The 23,101-nt window shown below is 42.7% G+C and overlaps 1 protein-coding gene across 1 annotated transcript in view; it reads right to left on the reverse strand.

Annotated features, from left to right (window-relative positions):
• anos1 (anosmin 1) overlaps window positions 1-20,256 on the reverse strand; it is a gene marked incomplete at both ends in the record, with an annotated part of 34,862 nt that extends 14,606 nt beyond the window's left edge. The window contains 3 exons of the mRNA XM_080536262.1: window positions 78-140; window positions 14,179-14,226; window positions 20,065-20,256. Coding sequence (XP_080392388.1) covers window positions 78-140; window positions 14,179-14,226; window positions 20,065-20,256 — 303 coding nt within the window. The remainder of the gene's footprint in view (window positions 1-77; window positions 141-14,178; window positions 14,227-20,064) is intronic.
• Window positions 20,257-23,101: the final 2,845 nt, after the last annotated feature.

Consider the following 23,101-nt stretch of genomic DNA (forward strand, 5'->3'; position numbering starts at 1 on the left):
CAAAATGTCCCCTTATTGAATTTTCCTTCTCAGGAGGGAGTTGTTAAACACTCCAGTCCGCAGCGGTAGTGACATACCTCACATAGGTCCTGGCACTGGTTCTCCTTCAGGTCCCAGGATTCCTTGCAGGGCTCCAGGCACTGTGAAAGAGAGAAGGGTGTCAGTGCTTCAAAGACACAGCCACATCAAAGAGACACGCCGCACTGGTGAGGGTTCTCTCTCTCTCTCTCTCTCTCTCTCTCTCTCTCTCTCTCTCTCTCTCTCTCTCTCTCTCTCTCTCTCTCTCTCTCTCTCTCTCTCTCTCTCTCTCTCTCTCTCTCTCTCTCTCTCTCTCTCTCTCTCTCTCTCTCTCTCTCTCTCTCTCTCTCTCTCTCTCTCTCTCTCTCTCTCTCTCTCTCTCTCTCTCTCTCTCTCTCTCTCTCTCTCTCTCTCTCTCTCAGTCTGCTCTCAGCCTGCCTGCCTGCCTGCCAAGCACCTCACTATAAGCCACTTCCACTACACCTCCACCACAACCACCAACAAGCCAGTCACACCTCTTTGTTACAGATGCCCCGCATACCTTCAAAGAACAGCAACAATTTTCTACAAAGGGAAGTACGGGCCGAAGGGTATTCATTTTGAATAGAGTAAAAGCACACACCATCCCTGTGAAAATCCATTCAATCCTTGTTTTTTTTTTGGTCTGGCGCTGCCCTTGACAAATTCCTTCCTTCTCCAACGTTCCAGCACCGCTACCCCCCAAACTCCTTCCACCCCCCCCCGATACCTCATGTCTGGACCTGATACAGTCTGGCACTGGCACCATCCTTCTCTCTGTAGCCCTTCCAGTTGTTCACAGAGAGGATGGTTAATAGATGATACACCCAGTTAAAACGGTCTTGGGATTCCCTTCAGAAACACGTGGAACCTATTTACTGGATGTTTGGCACGGGCAGAGGATGAAAGAGGAATCTCATTGTGCAGAGCAAGTCATTTAGGACTTGAACATATCAGATGAAGAAAAAAAAATGTCGAAACGAAAATATACCAACCCCGGTCAAATTCCTTTCGCTGTAAATACAACAGCTCACCCTCGAACAGATCAAACTCAATAAGGGTAAAATGTAATAAAACATGAAAGTTTGTGCATGTCCAATAGAATCAGATGGATGCCACCGCAGTAAAAAGGGCATGTGTTCAGATTGACTGTTTTTCTGTTTGCTGGCCGCTACAGGACACAGTGGAAGAGAGGGGAGAGCTCCCACAAAGAAAACCACTGCTGCGCTTGCTTCTGTGCAGCCACTGGGCTCAGCCCAAACCACACCGACCAGAGAACTGTCAAAGCCAGCCCAATTCAATTTAGGCCCACTGCACCAGCTACAGCTATTGAGGCACAGCAGATAACTTCCAACAGACTCCACCACATTCCTGGAATGGGAAAGTCCAATATGTTGGTCAGCGGGGGGGAATCATCTTTGATAAAGAAGAGATGGGGAACTGCTGTGAGAGGAGTAATAAGAGCAGGGGTGTTTCTGAGGTGAACTTTTGGCCCGAACCATTTTCAATGCCATTTTCAATGCCTCACTTCACTTCACAAACGACAGAAAAAACTAATATTAGAGCAATGTAAAAGGTTACCGTACACATATTCAGTACAGTAGTAGGTACAGTATGTACCCATGCCTCAACAGTGGAGTAAGGAGACTGCATAAGATTCTCTTAAACACAACGTTGATGTAAGAAATTACACATCTCAGTCAGGGAGCCGAATCTGTGTTTATGAGTCTTTAATTAGCTCATTAGCAGGCTCTGTCGTTATTATGCCATTGCCAGTGAAAAGTTTATTTGCTTTTTATGGAGTGGGTAGGATGGGCACATGTTGAAGCGTAAACCTGGCTTCTTGAGGAACATGGTGCAATCAGGGCCCTGCGCTCGCCTGCCAGTTCTCAATTACACACTGTGGTCTGTGTCTCCGTTAACACTCGCCTCCACTGCTGGGCGGGTTGGGAGGAACACTGTCTGGCCACTCAAGTCTCTAGGGACCCGACCCACCCTGGGCACGTACACTTTGTCAAGCTGCCCTCGAACAGGAGGTACAGGACCCCGGCCGCTAAGACAAACAGACTGAAGGACTGCTTCTACCACAGGGCCGTCAAGGCCCTGAACACAGAAAAGGCCTAAGTTCTGGGCCCAGGACAGTCCGGACGGATTGTATGGCAGCTAGTGCTGACTGCTGAGGCACAAACATGTACATTTTCAAGCCTGCAAACTGTGACACTTTAAAATAATGTGAAAAAATACTCTTGTGAAATATGACAACCCTAGTTGACTATCTGTGCAGTATAGTACAGTGGATTGTGTACATAGCCTTTATTGATGTAAACCAGCTCCTTACCTTCTTGTGATTTTATGCTTTTATGCTTTTTCTAAAAATAAAATAAAAAATCCCTTTCCTAACACCAGGGGAGCCACCCCTCCTAAATTTCGTTGTTTGGTACCTGTACTGTAGCAATGACAAATAAAGTCCATTCCATTCCATTCCAAGTGTGTCTTGACTGAGGCAGGGAGGAGGCGGGCACTTTCATTTCCTTCATTAGCCGTAATATCTCTCTCCCCTAAAATATTACGGTATTTGATGAATGCCAGGGAACTCCGGACACCTTTTGGTTTAATACCATAGGGGAACTAACTAAAACTAACACTGACATAACTTACGAGATAAGAGAGGGCAAGCAAGAACAATAATCTACAGTACCATAACCGGCGTCTTTATTATCATACTTGAGTCTTGTAAAATCATTATCCTCAGATATGGTATATAGCCATGGTATCCTCAATGATAAGCGTGTACATCCAGGCCATTATCAGTGGCAGTACCTGGACAGCAGCAGGAAGGCAGGCAGCAGCCCTAATGCCCTGTCTTAGTGTGGCACCCTGCTGGAACAATGTGGTGTTGAGGCAATGACTTCTGCTCCACCAGAGTCTCCACAGGAACCTCAGCCAGCAGACCCACATGCCAAAGCCCTCAAATCCCCTCGACAAATCACTGAACATACACACGTAAGCCTCGGGATCAAGCCCATTTTCCCATTGAAAGATCTTGTGTGCATGGAATGAATGCATTCCATTGGTTGAAAAAAAAGGCTTTTCTTTCAGATAGGGTCCTTTTATGGTTCACCACAATCAGAACTATAGAGAAAGTGAAAATGGATTCAAACTTAAATTGAGATGGGTGAGATCGCGTGTCAAGCAACAGGAATTAAGATACCAGACATAAAAAAAAATATTTAAAAAAATAAAGGATCAGAACGTGTGCAGTATGTTAATTATTGTACGCAACTCCCTCAATGTCTGTGATTCATTATCCCTTCAGGGCAAATTTTTTCAAACAATAAACACATACACCCTGCTGATGTCATGACATACCAAGAATGGACGTGATATCTTTTGCCCATGTGACAGTCTCTTATTCCGAGGGAGGGCATATGTCATAAAAATATAATCATAAAAGAAGATAAGCATTTGAGTGGTGGCTGTGAGAGCTCCACAGGTGCGCTGATAACTGACAATCTGTCAGCATTTCTCAACAGCCACACCCACTAGCTGACATTTTAGTAGGAGAGGGGGAGTCTGACGACAGATGTCTTGCCAAAGCAAATAGGAAAGCTGGATATAATTACAAAGGTGCTCTCATCAATCAAAAAAGCTGATTCCTATTCACACAGTTTGCTGCTGAATCGAACAATATCAGCTGCCGACTGTGATTCCCCAGCATGGGTGAGACCAGGAGATTTCAGCTGGGCAAAGCATGCATGTAACCGAAGATGTATAATTGGGCTGGACATACTGCATCTGTTTCGATTGGGTGCCAACCTAAAGTTTTCCTCAAGCTAGTTCCGCAAGCTGGCACCCAAACTAGCATCTGTTGGAATAACAAAAGCAATATATGCCATTATTCTATAAAGCGTTAACATATTTCCCAACAAATTCCCACAAAACGATGTTGAATAGAATGTTTTCACTCTCGGATGTAAACAAGCACATTGGCTATTTGAAAAATGAAAAGAGAGTTGAGCTTCACCAGAGCTGTTGGTTAGCAGTCCGCTAACAAAAGCATTTGGGCTACCCGACTCTCCCTTTGTGTCCTTATCGTTCTCCCAAAAAGTGACACATTCTGCATGGCTAAGTAGGGCCAACCATGGGGTCCTTTCACTCCCCATTTCACGCTGTAATAAAACACAGCAGTTGTTGCACTGGGGAACCCTGAAAGGCTTTCTGTGGGGCCGATGTGAGAGTCAGCCTGAATGGCTGCCAATGCCAGAGCAGAGGCCGTCCTCACTTTGTCACGCTGAGGGGGAGAGCGGAGGGGTGGGCGGTGGTGGTGGGTGGGGGAGGAGAGGAGAGGCAGGGGAATGGGGGTTGCCTAGAGAGCTCACTTCCCCCGGAGTGGAGGCACGGTTATCTCCGGCCATCGTAAAAAAAGAAAAAACGCTCACTTCCCAAAGGGGACAGCTGGAACAACATAAAGTATGAAAAAAAATGTTATGTAGAAAATGTCACAGAAGTGTTTTGCTTCAGTTAATGAAGCATGAAACGCTACCAATCAAGATTGCCCCAGGCCTCACAATACACACTGCAGACATAATAAAAAAGGGAACATAATTCATACTAATGTATGATATAGGAGACATTTTCCCATAGAGTCTGAGCATATTTGTACAATCATGGAGAGGGATCAGGGGAGATGTGTGTGGCTTTAGTATGACAGCTATGATTGATTCCTTCATTTCATAACTTCATTTCTTCATAACTTCAACTTAATTTCATCTACATCTATCAAATACGCACTTTCTACATGTGGATAACCAATGTGAGAGCTTTTGTCGCCACCATGAAATCAACTCTAAAGTCACCTGGCCCTGCACAATTCTTGATGCCGCCTCTCCATCGTAGGTTTTATCCATCATCCCATAAAATAAAAGATGGTTCTAGCCAGTTTAAACTATCGATCCTTCCTAGCCCTGAAGTTCAGAGTCAGTGGAGCTGGGAGATATTTATGAGACGTCTCTGGAGTGCCTGGGAGGGAACCGAGGGACCAAACTCCTCTGGGAAGGCAGATATGAGGGAATCTCTGTTGTTGATCACACACTGTAAATCTCACCTCCTATCTCATTGAGTTATGGCCCTTTTCTGCTGCCCTGGCGCTTTTCACACACACCAGTACCAGACTCAATTACTCCAGCAGCTCTGAGCCTGCTCATATTTATCGACCCATCCAGGAGCTGCTGGTCACCAGACCCTACCAAGCTCCTGTGTAAAGTACTCTAAATCTCTCTCTCTCTCCCTCTCTCTCTCTCTCTCTCCCTGTCTCCCTCCCTCTCTTCCTCCCTCCTCTCTCTCCCCCTCCCTCTGCCTCTGTCTCAGAGGAGCCGCTACGAGCACCATTACTCTTGATGGTTCCCCTGTCTTCCTCAAGTTCCCCCTCATTCCTATTCATGGCAGAGGCCCCACTTCAAACTGCATTAGTGAAAATTCAATGTCAGTTTGATTTCCATCCAAAAAATCCATATTCAAGTCAAGCATTTTATTTCAACCATGTCCTGAAAACATTAAAAAAAACACATTCCGTGACATATTTGAAATGAGAGAATTCAGCTCTCCATCTGCTTAGGAGTTGCCTCTACGCAGTGATGCACACTGGGAGTATCATAACAAGTCGTAATCGAAAGATTACACATATTTCATCGACCGTGAGGGTTGTGATCTGAATAACTATAACATCTTATGCTGTAAAGGCTTTCCAATATGTCTTCAACTTTCCATTCATGTTCATGTTAAATGATGATAAAAATGTTGTTGATGTAGATGTTAAAATGGTTGAGAATAAATCTGTGTGGAGTGGTGTATCCTGAGTAATTAGACTATACAGTTGAGTGTGCTTCCATTAAACCTTCTATCGGGTGCTTTCATGTTTTGTAAAGGACATATTTCTTTGGGTGTGGTGTATAGGACTCTCTGTCTCTACACTTTAGCAGTAAACTAACACAGGTGTGAGTGTGGGGCAAGCAGTTGAGGCATGCTGCCACACTTGAGTGTGTGAAGGCTTATAGGTATGTCAAGGTTGGGAAAGAGGGAGACAGATTAACTGAAGTGCCCCCCCCCCCCCCCCCCCCTCATCTTCACAATTCAAGCTCTGGTTTGACTCGACTCAAGATGACTGGGACTTCAAAGGCTGCCATTGGTTTGTGTTGGTTATGATGTTTACCAAGGATTACATGACTCATGTCAATATCCGCCCTTTGAGTATCACAGAGACATGCCTCTCTCTCTATAACTGTCATATAAGTCTACCAGGGGAGGGAAAACTGTCTGCTTTCTATCTCTCTCTCTTCCTATTTGTATTGTCAAGTCTTTTCATATGCTTCAGGTCCTTGGGGTTACTCTTATATAGTAATCTGTCAACCATTTGCCATCTAACATTTGCTGTCTGTCACAGGCTGTCAAACCACAAAGCAACTCAATATCCCCCAGGATAACTTTCACTGCATAATATACCAACTAACCATACTAGCCCTAATTCAAAGTGTAACGACATTTATGAGCACAATTAATTCATTATTTCAAGTAAGTTAAGAATGAATTTCTTAATATTCTTTGGACACAATTAATGATATGTTACTTGCCAACTCTCTGAACAACACTAAAATGCCATCAGAGAGAAGTAGTTATACAACATTGTGAATATCATAACTTATTAATGTTTTTAAACCAAGCACAATAACATTTACATTCCAGTTCCTAATGGTCTGAAATCTATACGGTTGAAGACTTGGAGATGTTGTTTTTCAATAGGAAACGGTGAGCAACTTAGCAGCAGGTGGCATCACAGACATTCTTTGAGTATCACTTTAATTATTAATTTAAATGCCGTTGTGCGAGCAGACAACAAAGAGCCTAGGAGGAATATCTTGGCAGAAAGGGAGAAGGGAAAGGGGAGGAGGAGGAGGAGGAGGACGGGGGCAGGCCATGAATTATACATACACCCCACAATCAGAGGTGCCTGCCTTATTTATGAGCAAAAAAAAAAAAAAAAAGCCCAGCCAGGATTGGGCTTTGTCTGCTGTGGAATGCAATAGCTGTTCACTTAATACTTAATGACTCTGAAGTTTCACCCACCTACCCTCCGCCGTCACCTACTCCCAAGACCAGTACATCATCTTGAAAGACACCGTTGCAACAATCAAAGCCGCAAGAGATCCAACTCTTTCAGGTTCCCACCATTTGATGTCGTTACATTATGTGCGACAATGGCGGTGAATTTACAGTGGCTGTAACATGATCCCGAGTTATCACCTTTCTCATGGCTCGGGTTTACTTCTCCAGAAAATTAGACTCAACAGGATGTATCCATCAGACAGCCAGGGTCAGATCGGTGATAAAGAGGGTAGTGGTCCTTTCAATGTGTGGTGGCCGAGGAAATATAGACTCTCTATGCTGTCCCCCCCTGTCCCACGCCACTCTGCCTAACATCCCATCTGATTTACACTACTCACTCCCCCATGGGTTCCCCCATAAGACTGATGACAGTTCCACCACAGTATCATGATGATGGACACATGAAAGCCCCGTTTTTCAAGTGGGATCCTAAGCCTATGCACTTTCCCAGCACAAGAGTAATTTATTTAGACTCCATACACATCGAGAGATTTGAAGTTGTGATAATCAGATCCGATTTTCCACAGTAGAACACAGCAGCATTGCTGTTATGGCATGGTGAATGGAGGAGATAGAAGGCAATTAAATGCATTTAGGCTTCGCTAACATGCTCCCGCTGCGCCTGCCCATGCTAGAATGTGCTTCAGCATCTGGGTCCCAGACACAAATGGAATTGGGATGATTTGGAGCCTTTGGGATTCAGTCAATCTGGGTCAACGACATCATCATCATCATCATGACTAGTCTGGCTGGGTGACCTAACCACCTGCAGCAGTTACATTCCACCAGTATCTCCCTCTGTTTATTTGAGGTTGAGAAACACTTCAAATCCACTAATCCTACTCAAGCAGCCCCCACTAGCTTCTACTAACAGTAACACACGGTGGTCCTCCGCCCCTGGAGTAAATTGGAACTGTATCATCTCCTGCTTAAGACGAGGAACACAAAGACTAAAAACACATTCCTCTACGTAATCATGATGCCGAGGCCCTCATTTGTTTATTTCAATACTCACACGGGAGGCTTTACCCAGAAGGCCATAGGGCAAGGCGAGGGTTAAGGTCTTTGGAATTGCACTGCTGTGTGTTTGTAGGGATCAAGGCAGAGCTTAAGACTGAATTAATGATTTTTTTGATTACAACTAAATTAGGAGTCTTTGGAAAGCCTAGCTGAGTAAATCACTGCTCTGACATACTGACCCCTTGATTATAGGAGGAGAGAGACACTGACACCACTCCTGCAATCCCTTCAATAATGTCACAGCAAAGCCATGGGATTTAACATAAGGAATCAGTCATTTTTAATGAAGCTGTATTGATTAACAAACACAACAATCCACATTCACACTAAATCTACTCATCTCTATGTCGAAGAGGAGTAGGGCTATGTGTAAGGTCAATGTATAAAAAAGAACTATCCATTCTATAACTGGTAAATGATAAGTTATTCCGTCCGTTCTGTGTGTGATCTCTCTATTTTGGCTGGGCCATGTGAGAGCTGAGAGAGTAGACAGAACAACATCAGGAAAGGACTAAGCTATGGGCTGAGCTTGTGCATGATGATAAGCCATGATGATAAGCCAGAGTCTCCCATCCTCAGAATGAGAGTAAACACTTGGATGAGAGCAGATTGTCTTGGCGTGACAGGTCATTACTGCTTAAAGAGGATTTTACAAGCACTTCTGATTACAATAATCCTTCCAGAGAACACTGGAACATGAAAAACCCCTCTGACATTTGACAAGTAGGGGCGTCAAATCGCCATAGCTGTGGAAACTTTTGCACAAACACCAGATGATCCACGATAAGTATCTCAAATATCTCCTTAAAATGACATAAAACTAAAATGTCTGTATCCGTTACATTATTTCCAACAAAAGAAATGATTTTAACTAAATTTCAGCTTCATGCTTCAGCCTCTTTTCTTTTCGGCAGCATCATTCAGGGGTGAAAGACCACCGCCCGAGGAAGTCTGAGCTAACTCCAGGCAGGATAGTTCACTGCTCTCCTCTGTCCCTCGTCTTGCTGTGGGGGTTTTCAGTCCCTGCCACCCACCATGTGAATAATGAGCTCCACAGATAGCGGCCAATGGAGCAACCCCCCTCAGCCAATGAAACTTAACAGCCATGTCCAGATCAGGTCCTTCCTGCTGGGACTGACCAGCCCTGCTTCACACTCCACCACCACACACACACACACACACACACACACACACACAAACACACACACACACACACACACACACACAATCACACACACACACACACACACACACACACACAATCACACACACACAATCACACACACGCACACACACACGCACACACACACACACACACACACACACTCCAGGGCTAGCCTTGAAATATGGAATAGACTCATTTTATCTTACAAATACCACATACTGAAAGTAATCAGTATGAAGAGACAGTACACCGCTTTGAAAAATAAATATTGTATCCAATGTCTGACTCTTCACATATAGATGTGTGTCTGGTTTTGCATTTATCTAACATTAGATACTGACAGTGCACACTTGACAGTGATTTTCACTGTGCAGTGGCCAGATTTGTCCATAATGGTGATGAGGCTGATGAGGACAGAGGCAGAGGTGTCGAGACTGAGCGTCTGGCTTCAGCATGACCAAAAGGTGCTTTGAAGTCTTTCCAAGCAGACAAAAAAATCCCAGCCATGCCCGACCATAAACCCTCCACACAGCACCTACTCTATCAGTTCTATTCACTGCAACTCAAAATATACTACCCACGGCCAAAGAAAAGATGACCACACAAATAACTTACTAAATTGCCGTGACACACTCTTCATTTGTAGCCAATGAGGAATGTGATATTTTCCCAAAGCACATGCTTTTATTTTTTAATGAAGATTAATGCAGATTCATGACAGAGCCAGTGCTACCAATTTAATTTTATTGGACTGATTGACCTAGAAAAACACTACTGTTGGGGAAGTCGGGGAAGTCAGACCATTTTTTGGGGCGTGAGAAAATGAGGGGGTTGGGAGGGGGGGTTGACGGCAGGCTCTGAAAGACACTCTTGAATGAAAGACGTAGCTTTCCAAATGATTGTTGTCATTCAAGCAAACTGCACCATAGCTTTACTCCAAAAAAGAGAGGTTGAGACACGTGTAAACCGATAGAAGAAACAGACACTGTTTGTTCTTATACAGGATGTGTAGCTCTATGTGTATATGACTGGTAAGAAAGAAAAGAGGCGACTCAAAGGAGACACCTGGGACATTTCAGATCCATGAAGGACATGCACGACTCATTGGCATTAAATAGCCATTTCGCAGACAATACTGCTTTCTAAAGCTTTCCTCTTGGCAAGCTCTGAAAACCTTGGTTGGTGATGTGGCAGGGAAACAGAGAAAAGCGAAGGCTACAGTAAGTCATCAGGGCTCTGCTCGGGGATGTTATACTACAGCTTAATGGATTAAATTCCCTTCAGTTTAGTGATGGGTTGTTTCTAGTCAACTGCGAAAATCATCTCACTGCTCAAAGTGTGTGCGCGGAATCTGCAGTACAACTGTGTCCTAAAGCAAATATACTGAACATGCTTTTTCCCCCTCCTCATCAAAATTCACTTTTTCAGGCATTGAAAATGTTTCTGGGTATATTCCAGAGCCTCTAAAGGTCAGCTCATCTGGGCGTGATACATGTGTCCTTTTCTTCTCCTACCCTGAGAGACGCTGGGGTAATGAAGTGCATTGCTTATTTGCAGACTGGCGTTGAGCTCCCTCCAGTCAATCCTAGCATTTGATTTGGAGCCTGGATCACACCCTGGGGAAAGCAACCCTGTTAATGTCAGCCATGCTCTGAATGTGGAAAGCTTTTTGGCTGCCTCCGCATGCACATGCATGTGTACACAGACACAGACACAGATGCACGAGCACGCACACACGCACACACACACACACACACACACACACAACATACACAACACACAACACACACCAGCAGAAAGAGAGAACGCCCTGTAGTTTTAGCTGAGTACACCCAAAATTCTCAAGTGGGACACTATCAAAGCGGAGAGACAAAACGACAATAGCCGCTCATACAAATGCCAGTGCAGCCTGTCCTTTTGGCGTCCCCCAGCTGAATAGGGCTGGGCTGGCAGGCCACTGTTATGGCATGCTAATGACTCCCCGGCGCTCCAAAAGCGCCACCTCTCTCTGCCCCGGCGAGAGGGCAGAGGGGTTAATTACCATGACAATGGGGGACACTGGGAGTGGGGCACACTCTGGACACTGCACATGAGATGGCCAAGATGACTTTCCCGTCTCAAATTAAAACGGGAGGCTTTGATTTTGTAAAGGGCCGACAGATGGATGGGGTCACAGCATCTTTGTCTAAATAATTAACCAGTCTTTCCACACCTACTGTGGGCCCTGAGTGGACAGACAGCAGAGCCCACAGCAGTCCCTGGGAGGGGGGGGGGGGTGACTTTGGCCACTGCTTTTGTCCCTCTGTTTGACTGTGTGTGCTGTTCATGAAGTGGGGAGGCTAATCACAGCCTGTAGAGCTATTCACTCTGAGCCACTGTACAGCATGGGCCCATTTGGAGCGATTGTTTGAGCTGACACACACAATAGCTTTGTGCTGTGGAGATGCACAGAGAGCCTTAGTACACACTCCAGTCAATGATGTGGATGTGAAGTGTGTTTATGTATGCTCCTCAAACTAACAAAGTGGTTGCACCAAAACTAAATATAGGTATCTAAGTAGTTAGTTACGAGCATAGATCTTAAATACTTTCACTTCAAGTTCTATTTGACTATTTAAAAAAACATAGATAATAAATGTATAAAGAATTGTGAGGAATACAAGTATATCATGACCAAAATTGAATTTTGCAATATTACTTTCAAAGATGCTATACTGCATCCAATAGTTGCCGATCTTGAAGTACAGGGTAAACAAGTGCAAACTGACATGCTTGTTAGTGTGGAGAGAACAAGATGTCCATTAAAGAATCTCTGGCATTTTTTGAGTTTCAGCAATGTACTGTAGCAGAGTGATTATGAAAACAGTATGCTGTGCTTGGACTTGCAGCCAGCAAAAGCCTTTTCAAACATAAAACTCCTGATGAATGATTGGGGAATGACTGGTGCCAAGAACCAATGTTGGCCATCATGATGGAAAGGAGAGAAACAAGTTTCACTGCATTATAGTGAAAACAATGGAGGCGCTCCTCTAAAGAAGCCATATCTCTCCTTTAAAAACACAAGTTCATTAAGGAATGACCTTAAAATACCTCATCATCTCTTTTAAAAGAGAGCAATTAATTTCACATTTACATTTTAGTCATTTAGCAGAATCTCTTATCCAGAGCGACTTACAATTGGGCTTTGCCCACAAGGCTCACAGCATTATTAGACACTGTGAAGTTCATGAATGTTATTCTAGAATTCTCCTTAAAAGAGTACCTACTGAATAATGTAGTGGACAATACTAAAATACAGTGCTTTATAGAGCATATTTCATGAATGTAAGAAACTGTATAGAAGAATAACTGATGTTCCCCACACATTTCCAATTAATTGCAATCACCATGAAATGAATTAGAATTTCCAAAGAATATAGATATATTTTGATATTTAACATAAGGGAGCATTTTGTGTGTGGGCATGAAAACAAGACATTGATTGTGGAAATGAGAGTGGAGAGTGGAAATGCCAAAATGATTAATCTACACCAAATGCAAAAGACTGTTAAGTCAGCAAAAGGAATGTGTCAGCCTGACATTTCACTGTGTTTCCTATTATTCATCTAGTCATTTATAAAAGGACCTCCAAATTATAATTTACAATATCCTTATTGGTCCAACATGTTCAGCATGCATGCACTTACAAATAAACTGGTGTCCTTGGACATTTCAAGGTATAACATGTATAATACACCCTTCAATAAAGCAGTGTGAGAAAGGCAAACATTGACTCAAGAGAGTATTTGTTGTTCTAGCTGTGCACCATGCCAAATGAACAAGCCATACAAGTAAGTACAGTAAATACAGACAAGGATGAGATCCAATTTGTCATCACCTCAGCAATAACACGCTTCCCACAAGCTATTCAGACACAAGCTATTCAGAAAGGAAAACACAGGAGAGATGAAAAGCAAACAGAGACACACTCTCATGACAGAGAAAACTGTAAACAACTGCATAAGTGTGAACATGAACACACTGGCTAGACTGTTGTTTACTTCCTTCCTGGCCTAAATTCAGTCCTCAGAGGTGGTCTGACCTATCACAACAAATCCGTGGGCTGGTTTCATGGTTTATGTGAGGAGAGAAGAGAAGCCTTGACAGGTATGAACAGGGCGCATCATTTAGCTTTCCGCTATCAACCATGTGTTTGAGCTACATCTGTAGAGTCATCGCTCGTAGTTGTTGTGCATGCCCTGTCCACTGTCTGCTCAGCACGAGTGCAAGGGCCTTGTCAACAGCCCAGAGACAAGCTGAGAGGACGTGTCAGCACCATCTTTTCAAAGGAGCTGTCAACACCAGCATTGTATCAACCGTCTTCAGGAGAGGGCACAAAACCTAAACAGGACCTTGGGGAAGGGCTTGATACAGTATATCCTACCATATCTCTAATTAACAAATGAGTGAAGTAATGGTGCTTAGTTTTGTTATAAAGAAGGTGGTATCATCTCAAATTATGATTGATGAAAAGGCAGATAACTTTCAGAGCACCTAGCTCTGTTTCTTAAATGTTTACCTATAGCTATTAACAAGTGCAGAGACACATTGGTGAGAGTGGAAAGGAAACATTTCATATTTGTTGTAGGTCCCTCTATCAAGAGGGATTTTTGTATTGTCCCTTTGTATTTGCCATATCATTCAATAGCATGTGTTAACATCAAATATCAAACATCTAATCTAGGAATCCAAATTTAGAGAGTATCTACACATCATAACCATAATCATAACCTGTTGAAAGGGTGTTTTTGATACATTACCTTTGAGCACTGTTTGTGATTCTGACACCACACCAAGGATCCATTATTCTGTAAGGATAAAGGAAAGGACAGAGGGTTACTGTGTGAAATGCAATAAAGGAATGATGAAAGCCATGTAAAACATAATACATGACATTCAAGTCATAGTTATCCATTCATAACGTTCATAATGATCATGTTCTTACTCTCTTTCCTCAAAACGCATAAGTATACCTCATTATTTCAGAAGCCTATTATGATTGGAAAAACATACACAACTCAGCTGAGTTCCTTTGAGTGAGTAATGTACACAATGTGTAACATAAGGAAGCAAGGTCGGAGCGGTGGGGGCAGGTCTCTGGTCTGTTTCAGTGTCGTTCAGCTGAGTACTGTGAGCTCAGCTCTTATCAGCCTGTGTTTGATCTCCCCAACAGACACCCCTGAGGTCACTCAGACAGGAACTGATGTCAGCACTCCTGTGTAGACTGCAGACACCTCCAATTCCCTCTAATTGCTCTAGAAGTGCCACATTATGGGTTCCATGAGCCCAAACATTTGGTCCTAATTGTGTTGGCTGAAGATGGAGTGTTTCCCTGTCATTTAGACAAGGACCAAGGGGGTAAATGGCTCGTGCAAGTGGCCATTTCCTGGGCTTCAATACACAGCAATGAACCACAAGGCTATTCACTCCAATTATAGTTTCACTTGGACATTCAATAAGATAAATGATCACTAGACATAATTAACGCACTGGAGGGACAAATTGTGGGTAGGTAGGTAAGCCCACGTGCTTTTGTGTTTTGTGACTTATTGATGTATTGATAGAGTCAAATTTCCACAGATGTTTTTCTGACAGGATGAATAGCTGGAAAAATCTGAATGAACAGGAAACCTTTTCAATAAAGGCAATGAGTCAACATTTCCAATAGAAATTGTATGTTACAAATGAAAGGTAATAACGTATAGGTAGGTATAGATATAAGCTATGAATCATGCTTCCTTACAATAAGACACTGCAGCAGGATATAGCCAAACTGTAAAGGACTGTAAGAAAAAAAGTCTGCTCAAGTTCAATGTCAAGTTCAAAGGCTTCTCCAACAATGTAATCCAGTGGAAATTCCCAGTGAGACCTCGGGAGAGAACTTATCATTAAAGGCTTTAATTTGCCATCCAGTACCAGTGAGTGTTGTGCTTCTGGTGTCAAGGATAACGGTCAGCATGCTTCAAAGACTTTCATGATCTAGGGGTAAAGACTCTAACAGACACTACACTACTACCCTTAAGGTAACCTACATACCTTCAGTTTCCCTGCTACTACCGTAATTGCAATCAAAACCTCCAAAATAAATCCAGCTAATTAGAAGAACTGATTGTGTGTGTAAGACTAACAAGTCCTAAATACATTTACTGCACTGGATACGTTGAGTAGATTTTTGAGTAGTCATTTAGGTAAACTTCTCGGACAGGAAATCTTACTGAATGTATGGTATAAGTTTGACCATGAATTATGAGTTTTTTGATATATGGCTGACTGAAATAATGAAATACTGTTCTACAGTCATCATTGATAATACCGTAACAAAGAATCAAACAATTATGATTGTCATAATGTGTTTTAGAAATCTAACGGTACTTGTGAACAAAAATGTCAATCAAAAAAGTTAAAAAAGCTAAAACGATCTATCAGCGTCACTCTGTAGAGAAAACCTTGACATTTACTCTGGCAGACAATCCGTCAAAGTAATGTATTCAGATTGTCACAACTCTAGACCACGTCCTTAAATCACCAGTCCTGTTTTTGACACCTCTCCTAACCCATCCATCGACAGAGAGAGATCCACAGAGGGGCTAATTCTGCTCAGTGACAGCATCCCTGTAGCACCGGGGCTCAGTGGGTTGTTGCCCCAGCTGTCCAGGCCTGACCCGGCCATGTCAGGGACCAACGGGGAATAATTATAGGTCAGGACTTCATCCCTTTGAGTCACCAGGACATTCCACAGCAGTTTGGAACATTGTGCAGTGCTGACGACTGTCAAAGACTCACATCAATGAACGCTGTCCAGACCTTTCATAAAACGACTTGGGTTGCACATAGAGAAAAGCACAGACGGTATTGGGAGTGTGGAGGCTGAGGTGAACTCAGAGGCTTTTCGAGTGTCACTGGTGGAGTTATGTAAACACAGGATTCATCCCAGAGATGTATTATGGCTTTTGTCAGCTGAGAAGTCAGAGCAGGTGGCCAGGGGCATGTTGTATTGTCTAGACATCTGAGAGGAACATGGACAAAACCAGCTTCGCCTTTGAGGGCAGCAGTCCTTCTTTTGAACTCTGCAATCTTTTGTTTCCTATTGGTCTCTTTGATTTTCTGTAAACCTATCTCTGTGCATTTTCAACAAAAATAAGTATGTATAGTAGCGGTATGCCATGCAATGTTGAAGATTGTCCATATCCGTTTTGAGCACCTCTATGCAGAAATTAGACTGAACATCCAAGACCAACCCCGGAGACAGGCCAAAGAGCAGCCTCCCTATATGTCCATCAACAACACAGAAGCTCTCTGGACCTAAATAACTAACCTTTTAGGTCATGTCACATTGACTGTTGGAATAAAAGGTATTTTTATTGAATAGCATGCGTGTGGGGTCTGACAAAAATAACTATTAGGCAGACAATTGGCAATTGTGACAATTGGCTTACTAAGAGCCCTATTCATGACCATGGTTAATATGAAAGTCCATGTTATACAAATGATGAAGGTCTTGAGGTGAGACTGCATCCAGTTAGGAATGTGGCCTGTTTGTCAGAGGAGGCACTTGAGGGTGTAGCAGAACTGAGATTTACAGACAGGACTGTCATGGTTTAAAAGCTTTTACAGAGAGGTGAGGCCAAGCTACATAGACCCCTATTCATCCGCTGTCTTTTCACTAATGAAAAACACTACACATGAGACGAGCAGTGGCTGTGGTTTGATTCTATCCCAAGTTATTTCATATCAAAGGCAAAAACAAGGGGACACGGAAAAACTACTTTCCAATGTTTTCCTTTCCTATGCTAGAAACAGAGTCTCACAAGTGCAATACTTTAACTTCAGCACCCTGCACATTGGGAATGAAAGGCTGAATTTAAAATGTTACACTTTTATGACTTTGAATGTAATAACAAGACCTCATGGACACACCTTGTTTTTTGGCTTTACGGTCCTCACATAAATAATCCAATACAAGGCTGATGCTTTCAGAATGCATTAGAGAACAGAGCCCCTAGTTCACTCTTAATATTTTAAAGTGTCCAGCGGCCGGCCATATTTATGACTGGGTGTTCCCCTCTGTCTATTGTACCACGGTGACAAGTCCCCCATATGTGAAGTAAAATGTCAATAAATACATCTGTATTTGGAAATGCTTTAACATTTTAGTAGTTGGATGATGAATCCCAAAACTAAAAGCCATATTTCTTCCAAGTCTGTATCAGTTTGTTCCCAGTTCCCACTGCCCAGTAATTCATTATCAGAGACAATTAATAAAACACCACATACTGTAGATCCTGATTCAGCCAAGTTCAGCGGAGGACCATGGGAGTTAACAGCTGCAAGTGCTAAACTTGTTTTGTGTTTCATTTTAAGATGCAAAGAATTATAACTCTCTAACAACTATTATATAAAAGCAATATAAAACACAGATGTGTTAATTATTTCCAGCTGCTCGAAACATTATAGAGCAAATTGGCTGTTGTACAATAATCACAATACGGATTTGTCCTTATAGGCTACTTTATATGTTTGTTCTAATGAGAAATTTGAAAAATCACTAACAGTAAATTTCCCCCTGTAGACAGATTGGTGAAAGGTTTAATTTCCATGAAACTGGAAACGTTGTGTGTCTTGGTTTCCTAACACAGTATTAAATGACCCCTAAGCATGAAGGCTTTCCGAGGTGAATTAAGAGGTCTGCAGTCTCAATCGTTTTAGCGGAGGCGAGCGGCTGGTCTGCTGCTGTAATAAGATCTTGCCGAGGAAGCATATCCACCTGTAGGTCGCGCTGACTGAGCATGCTCCAGTGTTGTGGCAACAGTACCATTAGAGCTTATCACATTTAGCTAAAGTGGGACCTCCGCATTTAGCAGGAAGGTGACCTCAGAGGGACAGCATCAGTGGGGCAGTGTTGTATCCTCTAAGAAGGTGTGATGCTGGCATTTTGTGGCATGGCCATGGACAGGGCCTGGGGCTGGGGCATGGGGGGAGGAGAGGCATGTGTTTTTGCAGCTGACCAGACCCCCCATTTCCACATGAAAGGCCTGTTAAGAACACACAGTGCATTCGACAGTCCTTTCAGAGTATCAACAACAATTGTCTTCTATTCTTGGCCACGCAAGCTTGCTCAACCAGACCCCTTATCACTCACAGAAAAATGCACCTCTCTTTATAAACAACACTTCCTCCTGGTTTACTCCCCTCTCAATGCACCTGAGGTCACCTACAACTACAGAAGCTCTGTTGTCGATTATCTAAACAATTATCTCCTCATTACGGGTCTGACTTCATTAATATCGCCTACATTTTCCTGGTCTTTCAGCTGGAGCCTTTCAGCTGATTTTAAATCCACATAGCAAGCACGGATAGTGGAGAGAAGTTGTTAATATTTTCTTCAAGACCATTTCGGACAACGATTACGCTTCTGAAAAAGCACTCAGAAATGTTTCCATAATGTAAACCCCACCACTGAAGACAAGACAAGAGATGGAGACAAAGTAGTTAATTGATCCATGATAGTTAATAAGAGTTTAATAGTTTTACCCTGTTGATTCCTAAACACATAGCAATTAGGAGTAAAGTATAATAGAAATAGCATAGAATGAAAGGCTCAACTTCATCTTTGCAAATGCAAATGTATGAAGTAAAGACGCAGATAGCTGGTGAAAGAGAGGAGAGCGGAGGGAGGAAGGCTCAGGGGCCAGTCCTTTCACTGAGGACCTAGGAGAGAACAGTGTGTCCAGTGGAGGGTGAAAAACAACTTCTGACACCACATACCAAATCACCCAGAGGACAAGGCTAATTCCTCAGCAAATAATGTACTTCAAAAAATAAACAGCTACACAGCACCACAACATGCTCACTCAGTGAACCTCATTGTGAAATATTGACAGGGTTTTTTGTGCCACAACAATTTGGAAGTGCGTGAATTAGATATGTGATGAGAAATAAGAATGGGCAATTTGGCACAAGCACAACTTGCTTGAAATCTCATAATCAAGAACATCAGTCATGTTTGTGCAATGGGAAATTAATTAATAACTTAATAATTGCTAAGAAAAAAATAGGACTTCCACAGCAACTAATTGGGGAACATTGTAAAATGTAGCTATTCCTACATCCCCATTTCCTAATATATTGCATTTCTTTATAACTATTACAGTAGGCTACTGGAGTATAGTGAAAGTGCCATGTTCACAAGCCAATCAATTACAGCAACGGAAAATTATACAAATACATGAATTAATGTGGTCATCACCTGACACGGTGCCGTTGACACTTTTCAATTGGACCCTTGAATATGAGTATAATGTCAGAATTATGCCAGAGAGTCACACTGTTAACACTAAATAAACATGTCAGCACCACTCAGGCTACTCTTGCATATATATTTGATGAACTATTGTTGACTAACAAAAATATTGTGTACAATAACAAACGCAGTCATTTGTTGAACATTCAAACAGAATGAGAGAAGACTATTTCATTTCTTTAGGAGGAAAAGACAGTTTTATTTCATTTCTTTAGGAGGAAAATACAGTTTTATTTCATTTCTTTAGGAGGAAAAGCCCGTTTTATTTCATTTCTTTAGGAGGAAAAGACAGAAGAGTTTTATTTCATTTAGTAAAAGTTGGAGTGAGTGCGCAACACGCGCCTACCTGAGAGTGCTTGAAGAAGGCAGAGATGCGAGTGATGTGCAGGCTGAGACATCTCGAGGCGCATCTCGCGCGGTAAATACTGGAAGTAAAGAAGGACTCCTCCTGCTTCCTCGCAGCGACATTGGCCTGGGTCGAGAGCACTGTAATCCACAGACACAGGGTCACACACGCATTTACGCTCCTGGGAAACATGGTCCGACTGGCTGGTGCTTTTTATTTATCCCTCCACAGATCACAGACCGGGCTCCACTGCGCGTTGACTCCGCTGGAGAAACTAAAGAAACTTCAATTATCCACGTGGGGGAGGAGTCAGGAGCGCTGCGCCCTGCTATTGGACGATCCCGAGGTGATTGGCGAATACGGCGGGTGCCTAGTAGCAGGTAGCTTATGATAGACTCACTATGAAATATTTAGAAATAGTATTGTATGTATGAATAATACTGTAATCAGTAAGTAAGCAAATGTGAAGAATGTATGTTTATAATGACTGTGTGTAGAGAGTAACATGACCACACCTGTTGTGTTAATTAAGTGGAATGTTACCAAATCGTGACGTTAGAATTATAAGGTTCTATCTCCATTTTTGTCAAAATTGAGTTTTTTTTTACATGTGTCTATTAATGCCTGTGTGGTGTTATTTTTTTAAATGTTGACATTTTTGAGTTAGTAATTCATCAAATACAAAGGTTCCATCTCACAAAACATAATGGAATGTCAAAACTTTGACGCTCAATATCTCTGAACTACCCTAAACGGAGATAGAACCTTATAATTCTAAGCTCACGAAATGATGTTGGCTATAGATTAAGAATATCAATTGAATTGATTAAACCTAAAGACTTTGGTTGATACTCACAGTGGACCAAATATAGCTTACTACATTATTACACAACTCCCCAAGACATACATCATACATACACCTTACATAATAAGCCCCACATATCATTATGTGTGCAGTGGATGGTTGTAGTGTTCGACTTACTGCCATCTACTGATGACACAACATGGACAAAATGCAGAATAGACAGGTTGTCTAAACCAAACCCCACATATGGTCCCTGGAAACCTTGCCAACATCCCAGGGAACCCCTTTACTCCAGTGTGTGCCTCACCGTTTAACAGTAGCTTGGAAAAACGATTCTACCTGGAAAACAATTAAAACCATCCTAAAGCAAATTCCTCAACATGGTCTCCCAACATTTGGCATTGTTTCATAGCCCAAGGAATGGAGAAAATATGACATGTAGGAAAAGGTTGAAATCCCTGCCATTTATTGAAGAAAAAAGAGTCTGTATTTAATAAGAAAGTTCCCTAGGGGGTTTACAAGACACTCTTGCTATGCTTTTCTCAGCTTGTGGAGTACTTTCCTGTACACTATTACAGCAGCAGTGTAATGAGTTTTTATAGGTGTTGCTCTTAAACAGTATGCAGAATGGGACAGAAACGGAGACTTACACAACCATTAGATTTGGCTCAGGTAGCCTGCTTGCCTTGGGCCAGTGGCTCTCTGTGCCAAATATTTCAGCTCTTACCTCTCTAATGAAATGAATCTGTTGATACGCCCATACAAGCACATCCTGGAAAGCATGAGCTACTGGTGCCAAGGATGGGGATCACCCCCAAAATGCTAGTTTCTGTTCCCACAAGCAAGAAGGGTTTGGTCAGTTACGGTACATATCCTGTACCCTCCTGATGGTAATACCTCTACCTCTGCATGGATTTTATTGCCAAAGAACTTTATGTGATTTAGATATAGGCACATCTCTTAAACTCTTGCATTTGAATGGAACTCATCCCATGGTGGCATAACAGTTACCTGAATGGGTGTTCATTTCCCTGGTGGTCTGAGACACACAATGTAACTTGTGGTGAGAGATCCCTCGCCACTCTTAAAATATTTAAACGCGGATGTCTGTGTACCTTAAAAACTGTGTAATGGCTTAATTTGTTGGCTTATTACAGCCATGTGTGGTAGGGGTTTTATGGTGTGTGGTGAAGGAAACGCACTGCCTGTGTGCGGTCCTAATGTCTCCTGCAGCCTGTGGGACACGCATCCCTTCGACTCCACAGTTTCATTGACTGGGAAAAGCCTCTGCCAATAGTGAACTCAGGCCATAAAGTAGATGCTGGACTGAAGGTGTTTGTCTGGGGCGGAGGTGGGACTTGATTTCAGCTACCCACGTCACAGCTTTAATTCAGACCATTAATTACTGTGGGTCTCCACTAGCAACATATGTTTAGATGTGTAAATAAACCTGTGTGTGCTAGTCAGTGTAAATAAACTGTTTTCTATTAATAGATACAAAGGATGATTTGTAGGAGTACCCTCTCAGCTGCTTTTGATCATGCATTCTCTTCTTAAACTGCATTGTGCTGCAAATTTGTGTCTTTCAGGACTAAATCATTTTAACCCCAAACCTCCATTTACCGTAATCCCCTTTGAGCACCCTCACCTTACCAACCCAACCACTCTCCATGTGACTCTCTGACCTCACCCTCACCTTACCAACCCAACCACTCTCCATGTGACACTCTGACCTCACCCTCACGTTACCAACCCAACCACTCTCCATGTGACACTCTGACCTCACCCTCACCGCCGGACCTTCACCCCTAATGATGTACGCGGAATGGTTTCCTCAACACAAACACCCACAGTAGAATTGATCTTAGACACTTTTTGTAGCATCTTGGAGTTGATTCAGTGTGACATACTAGTTTGTTATATCGACATATCATTCCCTTAACAACATAGGAAGCAGTTACAGTATATTACGTGAGTCAGTAAGTTGGGGCTAGTGCATGGCAGAGCTCTTTGTTGCTGTAAAATCTCTTAAACTATTTCCCTTAAGCACAACTCCTATGATCTTGTAGACTGATATCTTCCCTTTTGCCGTGTCTGCTACGGTCCCCAGTTTAGGAAAATATGGGCTTTTGTCACATGATATGGAGAAAAAGTATTTGAATTGATAACACACCAGCATCAGTTTTCACCCTGTATTTGCTGTATGTTCTTGATCTCAGAAGCTGCAGGTGT

The sequence above is a fragment of the Nansenia antarctica genome (assembly GCF_963989245.1).
Source record: "Nansenia antarctica genome assembly, chromosome: 7".
In the NCBI taxonomy this organism is placed as follows: domain Eukaryota; kingdom Metazoa; phylum Chordata; class Actinopteri; order Argentiniformes; family Microstomatidae; genus Nansenia; species Nansenia antarctica.